General features: G+C 62.9%; 2 protein-coding genes across 2 annotated transcripts; one reads left to right on the forward strand and one right to left on the reverse strand.

The window, feature by feature from the left end:
• Positions 1-468: 468 nt before the first annotated feature.
• AAAS (aladin WD repeat nucleoporin) lies at positions 469-8,995 on the forward strand (the record flags this gene model as incomplete). Its single annotated transcript, XM_026055574.1, has 15 exons — positions 469-596; positions 1,135-1,190; positions 1,597-1,688; positions 2,065-2,111; positions 2,885-2,983; positions 3,982-4,125; positions 4,369-4,489; positions 4,838-4,962; positions 5,220-5,280; positions 5,446-5,536; positions 6,186-6,279; positions 6,434-6,501; positions 7,740-7,821; positions 8,207-8,291; positions 8,569-8,995. Coding segments are annotated over 15 exons (1,434 nt in total), but the record flags the coding sequence as incomplete, so codon positions are not given.
• A 1,925-nt stretch (positions 8,996-10,920) lies between these two features.
• Positions 10,921-13,106, reverse strand: CUNH12orf10 (chromosome unknown C12orf10 homolog; the record flags this gene model as incomplete). The annotated part of the gene is made up of 6 exons (XM_026055576.1): positions 10,921-11,381; positions 11,506-11,687; positions 12,060-12,182; positions 12,272-12,421; positions 12,540-12,699; positions 12,799-13,106. Coding segments are annotated over 6 exons (1,110 nt in total), but the record flags the coding sequence as incomplete, so codon positions are not given.
• Between the last annotated feature and the right edge of the window lie 46 nt (positions 13,107-13,152).

Here is a 13,152-nt window from a genome sequence, read left to right on the forward strand (position 1 = left end):
CCCCCCCCAAGCTGCAGCTTGGGCTCCATCCCCTAGTGAGGGGAGTCAGAGGTGCAGAAAAGGGCAGGCTGCCCCCTTTCGCCTTTCCCCACCTCGGGGAGGGAGGTCTGCAGAGGGGCTGGTTGCTTTACACAGCTCTGGTGCGTGCTGGGTTGGTGCTGAGACAGCAGAGAGCACCGCTTACCCCAAGTCACCTGCTTTGTCCCCTTTCCAACAGCCGCACATCTCCTCTTTGCCTCCCCACCAAAGGTGACCCCATCCCTGAAGGGGACAGGTGCAGGCCTGCGGGTTTCTCCATCCTTTCCCCCCTCATCTCTGCTCCCCTCCTTTTCTCATGTCTATATTTGCTTTCTTGGCTCTTTGCCGAGCACCCAGCACCACCTGCTCTGCTCCAGGAGCCCTTCAGCCAGCTGCCCCCCAAGCCCCCGAGCTGAGGGGCTTCGCTCACCGCTCGGTCTGTGCCCGTAGCTCGCGGACCTGCCTGTCCTCAGCCTGCCCAAGGAAACCCTGAAGGCTCACAGCCGGCTGGAGCACAGCACCAAGCCTGCCTTCATCCACCACCGCGAGTCCCTCTGGAAGAGGTGCATCAATGCCTGGTGAGTGCGGGAGGCAAAGCCAGGAGGCGACAGCTCATCCGATAGCCCGAGCTGCATCGAGCCCTGTTAGGAGCCGAACAAAAGCCGCTTTTATTCCCTGGCTTGGAGCCTGTTGACCCAGGAGCACAGCAGAGGCCTCTGCTCTTGCTCACAAGCAGTGGGAGAGTGTGTCCCCTTTCCCAGGCCTTGCTGGTGCTGGGCAGGGTGCTCCCACCTGAGCTTTCTGGGGGTCCTGGAGAGCTTGGGGGTGGCAAAAATATAGCAGAGAGCTCGGTGCAGCTGGGGAGCCGGGCTGGCGATTCCAGCTCGTTTGGTCTTGGCTTGTGACTAACAGACAAATGCCTGCAGCTGAGCAGAGAGCTGGTTTGGGGGCCCCAGGCTGCACCAGCAGGGGAGGGGGGACGTAAAGAGGATGAGGAACAGCTGTGGGTGGGGGTGAGGCTGGAGAGAGGTCACCTGCAGCCCTGGAAAGTGCTCGAGGCCCTCTGTCTCCCTTCGCTGCGGGAAGGAGGGAGACTCACGGAGCTTTCTGTTGCAGGCGGGACGTGGGAGTGTGCGGGGTGCTTAACGAGGTGGCAAACGCCGAGGAGGAGGGTGAGTCCAGGCTGCTCTCGGAAGACCTGGAGACCTTTCTCCTGGATCTCTCCAGCTTTGATCCCTTCGCTCCCTTTCCTTCCTCAGCCTAGTGACGCTTTCCGCACCACCTAGCGAGGAAGGTGCTGGTGAGGGCTGTGCCGGGGCAAGGAGAGGTGGATGCTAAGATCAGATTTAACCTGTGGCTTTGCCCACACTGGCTTATCGAAGCTGCTAGAGCCACTGTCCCGCCGAGATTCGGGGGCCTGGGTTAAATTCACTGTCTTTTGGCTCTGTTAAATCAAATTGCACCGCACGCGTGCCTCTGTTGAGCCTCCCTGGCCTTCAGGAGCTGCCTGCGCTTCCTCGGCTCTTTGGCCCTCGCTTAGAAGACTGCAGAAGCACCGCTGCCCCTTTCTCTCCCCAGCTCTGCAGTGGGTGAAGACAGGATCGCGCTACGCCCTGGCCCTGTGCCACTGGGTGTCCTCTCTCCACGGCTCCCTGTTCCCCCACTTGTCGGTGAGTTTTTGGGGGCGTTAACCCTCGTCCCTAGGTGTATCGCTGGTGGAAGGTGGGCACTGTGCCCCTGCTGGTTTGGACTGTGGGATATTGAAAATACAGCGAAATATTCTACCTGGCTAAAACCACTGAGTTTTCTCAGCTGGCTAAAACTGCGAGTTTTCTTCCTCAAAGGGAGGGAGAATGGAATGCAGGAAAGCTTTTAATACAGCAAAGTGCTCCTGAGGGCTCAAAACTCGAGGTGGGGCGAGAGGGAAGGGGTTTGTCTGGATACGGGGAGGCTCCTGACTCCCGTACCGGAGGCAGCTCTCATTTTCCTCTGCGCACGGCCAAGATCAGTACTAACTCTTTTCCCCGTCTGTCCTTTTCCCAAAAGCTAACCAGTGAAGACATGATCGCAGAGTTCTCCCAAGCGGTGGACTGGTAAGTCCTGCGCGTTGAGCCGCTGCTGTGCCGCGCGCGTGCCTGTGACCCGCAGCAGCTGTGGTTTCGGAGGCCTGAGCTGGATCTGCGCCCAACAGGACTCCGAGTCTCTCCGGGCCTTGCCTCTGCGCTGCAAAATGGGGTTTATAGAGCTGATCAAAGGGCCTGTGGGTACAAAAGCGATGATGGAAGCGCCCGATGTTTTTTTGTGCTCTGTGGGCAGCTATTTTCCCATTGCCTGCCTGGGGTTACCCCACTTTTTGTGTGACAACGCGGAGAAGCAAAGCAGGTGGCCCCAGTGCCATGGAAGAAACGGCATTAGACTACATCAGGGTCTTTTACTCCTTCCACGGCTTAAGCTTGGAAGTTCCCTTCAAACAACAGCCATTGACTGTGCGTTAAGTAGGTGCTTTGCAGGAATAATTGCCGGGAACGGGCGATTTATCAGAGAAAAGTGTCTTGCTCAGCAGTGAAAAGGGAAGTTTTATTTCGCTGATGACTCTGTGTGTCAGGGAGAGGAGGGGTTGCTCTGACACGAATTGCTTGGGTGTCGTTAGTGCCCCCGCTTGGCTCGCGAAGCCTCGTCTGAAAAAGTTTTCCTCCCTCTCCTCCCTGGCAAACTGAACTGCCAAATCTTTACCAGCTTTGGGAGGCTGCTGGGAGCGGAGGAGATGGGTCACGTCTCCTGCTTCGGAGCTTGTCACCGCTGTCTTGAGCCGGGAACGCTGATCTGCTGCCCGGCGCGTCTCACCCTGCCCCGTCCCTCCCGCCAGGGCCGGCTGCACCATCCGAGCCTTCGCCTGGCATCCCCACACCAGCAAGTTCGCGGTGGCTCTTCTGGATGACTCCATTCGCGTCTACAACACAAACAGGTGAGGAGGCTCGGGCTTTCGGGAATCCTTGCGTCTGCAGGCGTTTAGGGACGTTTGCTCCCTCTGATCCTGCAGCCCTGACCTCTGTGAGTGGTGCCTCTCTCTGTCCAGGGCCCGGTGGCTTCCCTGGAAAGCTCTAGCTCCTCAGGGAAGTGTGCCCACTTCTGCAGACCCCAGTATTCCTGGTTTTGCCCTTTCAAAGCCGCCTCTAGCACATATAAGGATTCCTCCTGTGTCTCTGGCTAGCGTTGCCGTAGTGTCCGCGGTCAGGCTCCGCTCTCATCCGCACTGCCTATCCCCAGAATTTCTTGCTGCGTGGCAGGAGCTCTGCTAGGATGTTTCCTAAGATCTCTGATCTCGTTTGAACCTTGGTTTCCTTTCTTTTCCCCCCCCCGCTCTGTGGCTCTGTAAGTAGCCGGGGAGGGTGGGCTGCTGCCGCATCCGTGGCCCAGCTGCGGTCGGCAGGCGGAGCAGCTCGCGGCGAGAGGCTCTTAGGGCTGGGATGTTCCCTTGCCCTCTCGGGCACCATCGGATCTCGTTTCTCCTGCAGGTCTCCCCGCTCCCTGAGCGAGGCTCAGCAGACATATAAAGCCCTCCTTAAGAGAAGACTCACCCGGCTCGTTCGGAAACCCGCCCAGCTTTTCCCCGCCAGGGCTTTCTCCCCCAGCTGGGATTTCAAGCCAGCAAGCGCCATAGCTCACCCCGGGCCTAGGCCGTGGGCAGCGCGGGGCATGCCGCTTAATCACGCGAGGTGTGCGGCCGTCTCTTCGGCTCGGAGTCACCTGGCTGGGGTCTCCCCTGTCCCCCCCCCACGAGGAAGCAGGGCACCGCCGGCAAGGCAGCGGGCCAAATTCTCACTCACCCTCTGCTTTTAGGCCTCCACTGCGGTCGGTGCTGGAGAGAGGACACTGGGAGCCGGATAGGGGCCGATCCTGGCGGTGGGAGGATGCTGATCCCTGATTCTCTGGCTCCGGTCACTCTTCCCTCCTCTCCTGCAGTGCCACCATCCCCACCCTGAAGCATCGTTTGCAGAGGAACGTGGCCGCCATGGCCTGGAAGCCGCTGTGCGCCTCCATCCTCGCCGTGGCCTGCCAGAGCTGCGTCCTGGTGTGGCACCTGGATCCCACCTCGCTCTCCACCAGGTGAGCAGCCCCGCGCGGCCTTCCCTCGCCCTGCCTGCGTCGCGGCCCGGCCTTTGCGCCTCAGGGCCCTGCGGCGCCGCGAGGAGCCCGATTCGGCTGGCTTCGAGTTAAAGCCGGGCGGGCGTCGATGCTGCTGCGGGACGCAAACCTGGCCGTGGCGCGGCGTGTCCCCGGGAGCCCGTGGGATCGGCCACGGCGGTCCGCACCGTACGAGGAAAGCTGTCTCTCCTTCCTTCCTTCCAGACCCTCGTCCGGCTGCGCCCAGGTGCTCTCCTACCCCGGGCACAGCCCCGTCACCAGCCTCGCCTGGGCCCCCAGCGGGGAGCTGTTGCTTTCGGCGTCACCAGTCGACACAACCATGTTGGTGAGTAAGGGGGACTGTGCAGCCCCTTCCGGGGTGGCGTATTTGGGATACCAGGAGTGCTGAATCCTCCGCTGGGTCACCTAGAAATGGTTTGGGTGTGGGTTTCATCTGCGGGCCTGACTGCTGGGGACAGGGGACACTTCCTCGGAGAATGATCAAATCAGGCTGATGCCGATTTATCTGCGTTGGCGTCTCCCTCCTCGATCTGCTCCCTGGTGTCACGTTTTCATGCTGGCTGGTGTCTGGGACCTGCTTCCCGTAGCCGCAGCCTTCCTCAAGGGTGCTGGACCACGCGGGTGCCTGTGTAGTGCCCAGTTATCCTCCAGCCCCCCGTGTCCCTTCCTCTAGGTGTGGGATGTGTCCACCGAAAACTGTGTCCAGCTGCAGTGGTTTGGGGGCGGCGGTGTTACTTACTTGGCTTGGTCACCAGACGGCAGCAAGGTCCTCGCGGCCACTCCCTCGGCTGTGTTCAGGTGAGCTCCCGGCCTGTCCTTGCTGCTCCTAACGTCTTCAAACAAAGTGGATTTGCCCTGTGCGTGTCCCGGACTGCTCCCCTTCCTTCCCGTGTCTTGGGAGGGGACTAAAACCGATGGTTAATCGGGTCTGATGTCTTCAGCTCCTCGCAGAGAAGCAGAATGGGGGCAGATCACGATGTGTCCGACCCCGAGTTAGACTGGAAAGAGTAGAAATACAGTTTGTCTCGCTCACTTTGGCCCTGCCTCTCTTCCAGAGTGTGGGAGGCTCAGATGTGGACGTGTGAGAGGTGGCCCACTATCAAAGGACGCTGCCAGGTACGACGGGGTCGGCTGAAAAAGGGGCGCTTCCCGCCCGCGAGGGGAAGAAACTCCCCCGTTTCTAGCTGGCTCTGAAAAGTCTTTTGCAAAGCAGCTCTGGCGTGAAAGCTGCTAAAGCCCTGGCCTCGTTAGCCGGTTTTAACGTGCCTTTGCGTCCTGCAGACGGGCTGCTGGAGCCCCGACGGCAGCCGACTGCTCTTCACGGTGCTGGGGGAGTCCGTCATCTACTCCTTGTCCTTCTCGGAGTACAGGGGTGAGTCTGCCGGAGCAAAGAGCTGAGGCGAAGCTTTCCAAGAGCTGGTTCTCAAGCGATCGTCTTGCTTTCGGGGCTGTTTCTGGCCAGATAGGCTTTTTGTTTCTTGGGAGCATTTCACAGCCTGCTGGCTGTGAAGTGACCCAGGAAAAGCCAGGGCACCTGGGGGAAGGGTGTGAAAGAAGCAAATTCCTAGGAGTCTCTCAAACCGAGAGCCCCTTCCTGGGTGCTTTGTCATCGTGGGGTGGGAAGGGGACTAGGACAAAGCACAACGTCTCTGCGGTGTCGAATTTTTCCCCCCTTCCTATTGTTTCTTGCTCTGAGTTACGACCTTATGGTCACAAACAGTTTGCAGGGAAACTTTGACAGCGTAAAGGGGCGTTAAATTTTCAGCTCTCTTTGCTTTTTTTTTTTTTTCCATGGAAGCAGCTAGTTCCCATATTTGTAGAGGGAAAGCCTCCCCTGCCATTCATCCTAAACATGTGCGGATGCTTCCGGGATAGGAGCAGGTTACTCAACAGCTACTCTGAGAAACAGAGAGAAATTCTGTACCATTTTTGTAAACACAGGCGCAGTTTGGGGCATTAAAACAACCCACGTAGTAATTTGACCAGGAAACCGTGAGAAATGACTCGGGACTTGGTTTCAGGGGAGACGCAAGGGCAAGTGGGAGGATCGAAAACGGCTTCTATCGTGGCAGACCTGTCGGAGACCACCTTCGAGACGCTCTACGGGGAGGAGAGGTGAGGACGGGCTCCGGGCTTTCCCCTAACGCGACGCCTGTTCCTACAACTCGCCTGGGAGGCGGAGGGGTTCATACCCCCTCCCTTGTCAGCAAGCCGCCGGTGGTGGTAGCTGTGGGAAGGGGGATCTCACTGCTGCTCGTGCCGGTTTCAGGATCGGAGGAGAGGTGCACTCCATGGCCTGGGACCCCAGCGGCGAGAGACTCGCGGTGATCATCCGAGGTAAAAGGGAGAGGCTGCCCCCGTCCCACCTGCCCCAAAGCGGGATCTTCCTCACTGGCTTTGCCTGCAAATCCCCCTTCCAGCGGGCGGAAGGAGCGTGAACCCTGGAAGGGTGATGGAGCTGGGTCTGGAAGGCAGCACCGCGCTCCGTCCTGCCTCCTCGAGGCTTGCTTTGCTCCTCGGCGTTAGGTGGCTGCGTCTGCTCCTCCGTATCCTTGGAAGCGGCAGTCTGGGAATCGGATGAGTTCCCTTCCCCCTTTCGGTCGGATGAATCACCTCTGCAAACCACCCTGCGAGGTCTCCGTGTTCCCACAGTGCCCACATTAGGCCTGGAGCCCGACTGGGCCTCTTGGCTCCGTTTTAGGAGCAGCCCTGGGGATAATCGAGCTATTCAGGCCCTCCTGGCTGCAGCCGGGCCCGGGCCCTCCTCCGAGACAAAGCCGACCTTTGAAAGAGGACCGAAACGCGGCGCTGGGGGTGCTGCTCGCCTCAGCCTCCCTCCCCGCAAGCCACCGGCTGGGCGACATCCGAAGCCGTGGCAGAAGCGGCTGGGCCCAAGACTCAGTTGCTCCAGCCGCTCGTTTCTGTGCGAAATCCAGTGTCGTGCTTAAAGCTGGGTGGGGAAGAAAGCGAGGGAGAAGATGAGGGGGTACGACGACTCCCATAAGCTAGAAATCCCTCGTCCTCCGCTCATCCTGCGTGGATCTCTGTGCAGAAACCGCAGGGGGGTGAGAGGGACTGAAAATAACCTTCCCATTTTGGAGCTATGAGCCAGATTTGGCTTCAAAGCGTTACTATAAGCGAGCTGGAGCAGGACTTTGTTGAGGATGCTGAAGACAAGGCCCTCCAAGCATCCTGCCCTTCAAAGCTGGGGAATTTCCAAAGGAATTGCCACATCTCTTGCCCAAACCCTTCTCTGCCACATCCACCTACCCAAAGCCCTTGGAGTAAAGCCTTGAACTCACTGAAGTGTCTTTGAAAGCCCCTTCCCTGGATACGGCTCATCTTGGTGCGAGGAAAAGGCGGCCTGAAGCCAGCTTTTCCCCAGCCTTTGTGGCCGCCTGTCCCAGTCTCCGTAGTGTCCGGTTCCCTCCAGCTGCTCCCCACAAAAACATGACCTCGCTGTCCTGGGTCTCCCGTCAACAGGCCCTTCTGTGCGCCGGGCTCCGACGTGGGGGCCCGAGCTGTTCCTCAGACAAGGAAACGCCTCAGTCGCTTGTTCCCTTTCCCTCCTGCAGGGAATCCCGACGTTCCCGAGAGCCCAACAGTCGTCGCTGTGTTTCGCACCCGCAACAGCCCCGTGTTTGAGCTCCTGCCCTGGTGCGTATTGGCAGGTTGTTAAGTCCCCCGTAGCGTCGCGGCTGGCTAATGCCAGCAGTTCCCTGGGACCTGGCGGGGAAGAACGGACCTGCCTCCTCAGAGCAGACGAGACTCTGGGAATTTTCTCCGGCAGGGTGCTGTGTTTTGCCCCAGAAATGGTCGCGTTTGGGACAAACTGTCTGTTACCCAGCTCAAAATCCTCTGCTTTTGGCTGCTCTCGGTGCAGCAGGGGCTTAAACTTCTCTGCTGACCCCAGGCAGCCCCAGAAGAGCCGCATTTCACAGGAGCGATCCGGGGGCAGCCGCCGGCAGCTCCGAAGCCCTGCGCGCAGCGCAGGGGATCGGCCCCGGCGTGCCGTAACCGGGGCTTTTCCTTCTCCTTCCAGCGGGTTCCTGCGAGGCGAGCGGGGGGCGCAGCCGCAGCTCATCGCTTTCCACCCCTGCTTTAAGAAGGGCGCCCTGCTGACCGTGGTGAGTGCTGCCCCCTCTCCGGGAGCGCTCCCGTTTTAGCCGCTTCCCACCGTTGTACCCTAGCGAGCTAAATCCAGGGGCCTGAAGAGCCTTTTCCCAATGTCCCTATGGACAGGTGAGGGTGACAAAGGTGTCCTCGCCTCCTCTACAAGGAGGAAGAGGGGGTGACGCTAGGCTCAGCCTGGAGCCCCCTGCGGAGGGTGGGGATGGCGGAGCTGAGGGCGGCACGGAGACGCCCCGTACGCATCCGTGTGCTCCTCTTCTCTTCCCCTTCCAGTGCTGGTCCACGGGGAAGATCAGCCACATCCCCTTCTTCTTCGTGAGCGCCCAGCTCCCCTGCTTCAGCCCCGGCCGCAGCCCGGTCGCAGCCATGGCCAGCGCCAGCGTGCGGGAGCAGCCCTTGTTCTCGGAGCTGTGACGGCACCTGCGGGGTCCTCGCCGGGGCGCCGGCGTCCCCCAGCAGCGTCGTCCGATCTTCCCGATGAACCGGGACTGGGATGCTCCCTCCGCAGCTGCCCTGGGCCTGGCCGCGGTTGCGTCCTTCTCCCAGCTGGGACGTGGCGTGTGCAGGGAAGCTGCTCTTTGCCCCTGGTGCCTTTGCCCATCTCCGCAGGTTCGCCGCAGGGCGTCCCTGCGCCTGCCGGAGGAAGGCAGCCTGCTGCGCGAGGGGCCGGTGCTGTCCGGATTAAAGGTGGCTCTTTCTACCTGCTGCCTCTCGTCTTCTCATGGCGTCGCTCTTTCCTTGTCCTGGGAGCTCACGGTTTCCGCACAGATGAGGTCTCAAAGCCTCGCAGGTACTGCTTTACACTACCAAAAACAGTTTGCAGTGACAAGGACTTTCCTTCCCTTTTCCATGCCTTAATTATAAAAGAAACCCCCCCAAAAAGATTTAAGGAATCTGGCACCATGGTGGTTTGTTTTAAAGTGGCTCCAGCCTAAGTGCTGGTGCTTGGGAGCAGGATGGGCTGCGCTGGTGGGTGCTGGGGCCTAAACCCCTGCTGCACCTGTGGTCCCATTTTCCCGGGGGAAAGGCCAGGGCAGGAGCCAGGGGCTGAGGGATCCTCAGTGGTGACTGCAGCCTCCAGGCTTTGGCTCGAGGGTGTAAAGAGCCACCCAAAGCTCCCCAAAAGCTGAGGGGGTGGATGGGCCCCCCGAAAACTTGTTCAGGGCTGTAGGGAGGCGTTGGGAGCGATGGCCCGTTCCCCCCGGATGCTTGTGCCGGCCAATCCCAGCAGGGATTAGTAGAGGGGCAGCGCAGTTAATCCCTGGGATTGCACGCAGCTAAATCCTGGGATTACGCAAGTAATCGCTCTGCTAAACCCCAGGCACGGAGAGGATGGGAAGGGCAAGAGGCCCCGCTCGCTGCCCGCCATCCCCCCGCGCCCCCATACCTTCCACCTCGCGCCAGGGATTTCTGCGCCCCAAACGGCTGCGAACGAGCACAACCCCCTTCCAGCCCGGCAGCTCGAGTCCTTCCTGCCCGCGGCATCGGGAAGCGGCAGCCGGGATAGTGTCAATCCTGTCATGCTGCAAAACCCCCCCGGACCGGTTTCCCCCCCACCAAAGCCAAGCCCCAACGCTGGGCAGGGAACCCGCAGCTCCGGGGACGCTGGATGCAGTAACGCAGCCGGAAAGGTCGGCAGCGAGCAGCTCTTTAATGGGGCTGCGCGTTGGTGTCGGGGGGAAAGCGGAGCAGAGCCTGGACGGAGCCGGCACAAGGAGGGGGGTAAAAAGGAAAAATAAAAGTACAGACCCGCTCCGGCTGCCGGCGGATTTACGGGTGCTTTTTCAGAGCGTGGGGATCCAGGTGGGCTCTTCACACCTGCGTGGGGCTGGTTCACTGCAGGATGGTGCTGGTGCTGGCGCCTTGTGCCCACGGGGCGTCAAAGGACGGTGCTGAGCGGCTCTTCCTCCCCATCCTCCTCCTCCTCCTCGGGGCTCGGTGGCTGGCAGGGCAGCGACTCGAGGTACGTGAGGTGCAGACGAGCCTCGGCTCGGCTCCTCCGCACGTAGCGGCCCACGTAGGCGAGGACGGCGGCCACCCAGCCGCCCACGGCCACCAGCACGGCCGGGTCAGCGGTCCTGAGCCGCCTGTCCTGGGATCCCCCCGGCACCAGGCTCTCGTTGCGGCCCGGGGGGGGCTCCTGGGGGCAGCAGCAGCCCCGGGGGCAGCCGGGCAGCCCCAGCGCCAGCAGCAGCAGCCAGGCTGTCCGGCACGGCCGCATCGCCCGGCTGCCGCAGGAGGCTGGGAGCGAGCGGAGAGGGGGGGGCGCTCGGTGCCCTCCCTGCCGAGCCGGACGCCTGGGCTCACGGGGGGGGGGGGGGGGGCGGGGCCCCGGGGCCCCCCCCCCCCCGGGGGGGGGGGGGGGGGGCCAGGACGCCTGGGTCCTCCCCCAGCCTGTGGCAGGGTGGGGGGGTGAGACGGGGCTGTGGAAGCTCCTTCTCCCCCCAGGCCGTTTCCCACCTGGGGCACACGCGAGCTATCGGGGTCCCCCCCCCCAACCCTGGCAAACCCCATCGCCCGAGCAGCGGACACGCTGGGACCGCACTGGTTTTTACTGGTACTGGGGGTGGGAATCCATCGAGAAAGGTGCATAATGGGGGTGAGGGGAACCTTCAGAAAAACGGATTCAAAGAGCCTCCCGAATCCGGGATCCGACCCTGCGCCGGCACTGGGACCGGTGACGCCCCCACGCCGCGAGGGAGCCCCCGCGGCCGGGCGGACGCCTCGGGCCAGCCTGGCGCCTTTATTGTCCCGCTTCGGCCGCTGCGATCCCGTTACATGTGCCGAGCAGGGCGGTCTCAGCCATCCCTGGCAGCAGTCCGTGGAAAACCTCCGCGCTGGACAGTGGGGTCCTGTCCCAGCCCTGTTCGGAGCGGCCTTGGGGTTGGGGGGAGGGTGTTCAGCTGCTCTGCGCCTCCCCCCCTTGCCGCTGTGCCAGCGTCCGCCGGGCCATTTCCAGCGCCCCTTCCCGCGTCCGGTTGCCTCCGATGAAGCCGCTGGCGTGCACGAAGACGCAGCCGGGGATGCCGGTGAGCTGGGACAGAGCCTCGTCGCGGACGCCTCGCCACTGCTCGGGGAGAGGAAGGCTGCGGAGGAGGACGAGGAAGGCAGCGGGGGTGAAAACCTGCCCCGCCGCAGCCCCTTCCCCGGCTCGCGGGGCTGCTCGGCCACGGCGGGGGGATGCCGGAGCGTCGTGGGATGGGGACTCACCGGCTCTCGAAGGTGTGCGGCCCCACCGGGATGCTCTGCACCCTCCACTGCCCGCTGCGGTCGGGGTAGAGCACCAGCTGGAGGGCTCCGGGCAGCGCCAGCTCCTTCTCCAGGCTGAAGACGTGCTCTTTCCAGGGGCAGCCGCCCTGCGGGAGCTCCAGCACCTCCCCGCTCGCATCCACCTGGGCAGCGGGGGCCGAGGTTGAGCGTGCGGAGCCGAGACGCCTGGGTCCTGCCCCCCAGCTCGGCCCCAGCCCTGCCGTTCCTCAGTTCCCCCCCCTCGATGTGTGTCTATCCCAGTCCTTGCACTGCCGGGGCAGCCCAGGCGCTCCGCCCAGCCATGCGCAGGGAGCTACGGGGGGTGCACAACCACGCACGGGGATTTTGGGGTGCAGGTGGGCGTTGCAGAGCCGTGCACAGGGATACGGGGGTGCTGTGCTATACCGGGGCCACCAAGGAGGTTTATAACTGGAGGGACCCGGCCTCCCTGCTCCTCCAAAGCTCATCCCCCGCTTTTGGAGCCCGGAGACCCCCAAAGCGGGCATGGGGAATACCTCAAAGCGTCGCCGGATGGCCTCTTCCACGAGCGCCCGAGCGGGCAGCCAGGCGCGGTGGTAATAGTCGAGCCGCTCCATGAACTCGCCCCCCACCAGCTCCATCGCCCGCTTGAACCCGGCCTGCGGGATGGAGCCGAAGGTCAGCGGCAGCACCGGAGAGGTGGCAGCAGTCCCGCTGCTCCCGTCCCCCCTGCTGCCCCCGTCCCCACCTCGGTGTCCTGGTCGGGGTCGTTCCAGCGGGGGTTCAGGTGGCCCACGCGGGCGCTGAGGTTGGTGGTCAGGGCGTAGCGGGGCTCCCCGTCCCGCTGCGAGATGCCGTTGTCGATGGCGTCGATCTCCTCCACAAAGTTTTCATAGAGCTAGGGGTGGCGGAGGGGGGGGGGGAAACGACAGCGCGGGTCAGCCCCCGGCGCAGCCCCATCCGGAGCCCGGTTGGGCGCTGGCAGCTGGAGGAAAAGCCCCGTTTGCAGCCGGTACCTTGTCGTAGAGCGCGGTGACGACGGGCCCATCCTCCGGCAGCCCCAGCAGGCCGGCGAGGATCTGCGAGCCGAAGTGGCAGTAGATCAACCCGGCGCTGCTCAGCTTCGTGGTCCAGGGCTTGTCGGGACGGAGGCATCGCATGGACTGCGTGAAGGACCTGCGGGGCGGCAGGGTCAGCGCCGGCGGACCCAGGCATCCGGGGAACCTGGGCATCCGGGATTTTGGGGGGGGGACAGACGGACAGGGACACTCTCACCTCTGGTGATGGTCATAGCGGTGTCTCTCGGGGTCGTACTCGCCCCCCACGTCCACCACCACGTCGCACTGCGCCAGGCGCTGCGGGTCCCGGGTCCGCACCACCTCCGCGTCCTGCCGGGAGCCGCGGGGTGAGACTGGGGTGGCCCCGAGGTGACACCGGGGTCCCCAACCGGGGCGTCCAGGGATCAGACCACAGGGCAGGACGTGGGGCACCGCACGAGGGACACGACCGGGACGGGACGGGGCCGGATCCCGGTGGAACCGGGCTGGGGGAGCCCTGGAGGGAGCCGGGCCTGGGACACCGGGATGGGACGGGACGGGGGAGCCCAGGAGGGAGCCGGGCCCGGGGCAC

Source organism: Apteryx rowi, unplaced genomic scaffold (genome assembly GCF_003343035.1).
Source record: "Apteryx rowi isolate R43461 unplaced genomic scaffold, aptRow1 scaffold_1239, whole genome shotgun sequence".
In the NCBI taxonomy this organism is placed as follows: Eukaryota; Metazoa; Chordata; class Aves; order Apterygiformes; family Apterygidae; genus Apteryx; species Apteryx rowi.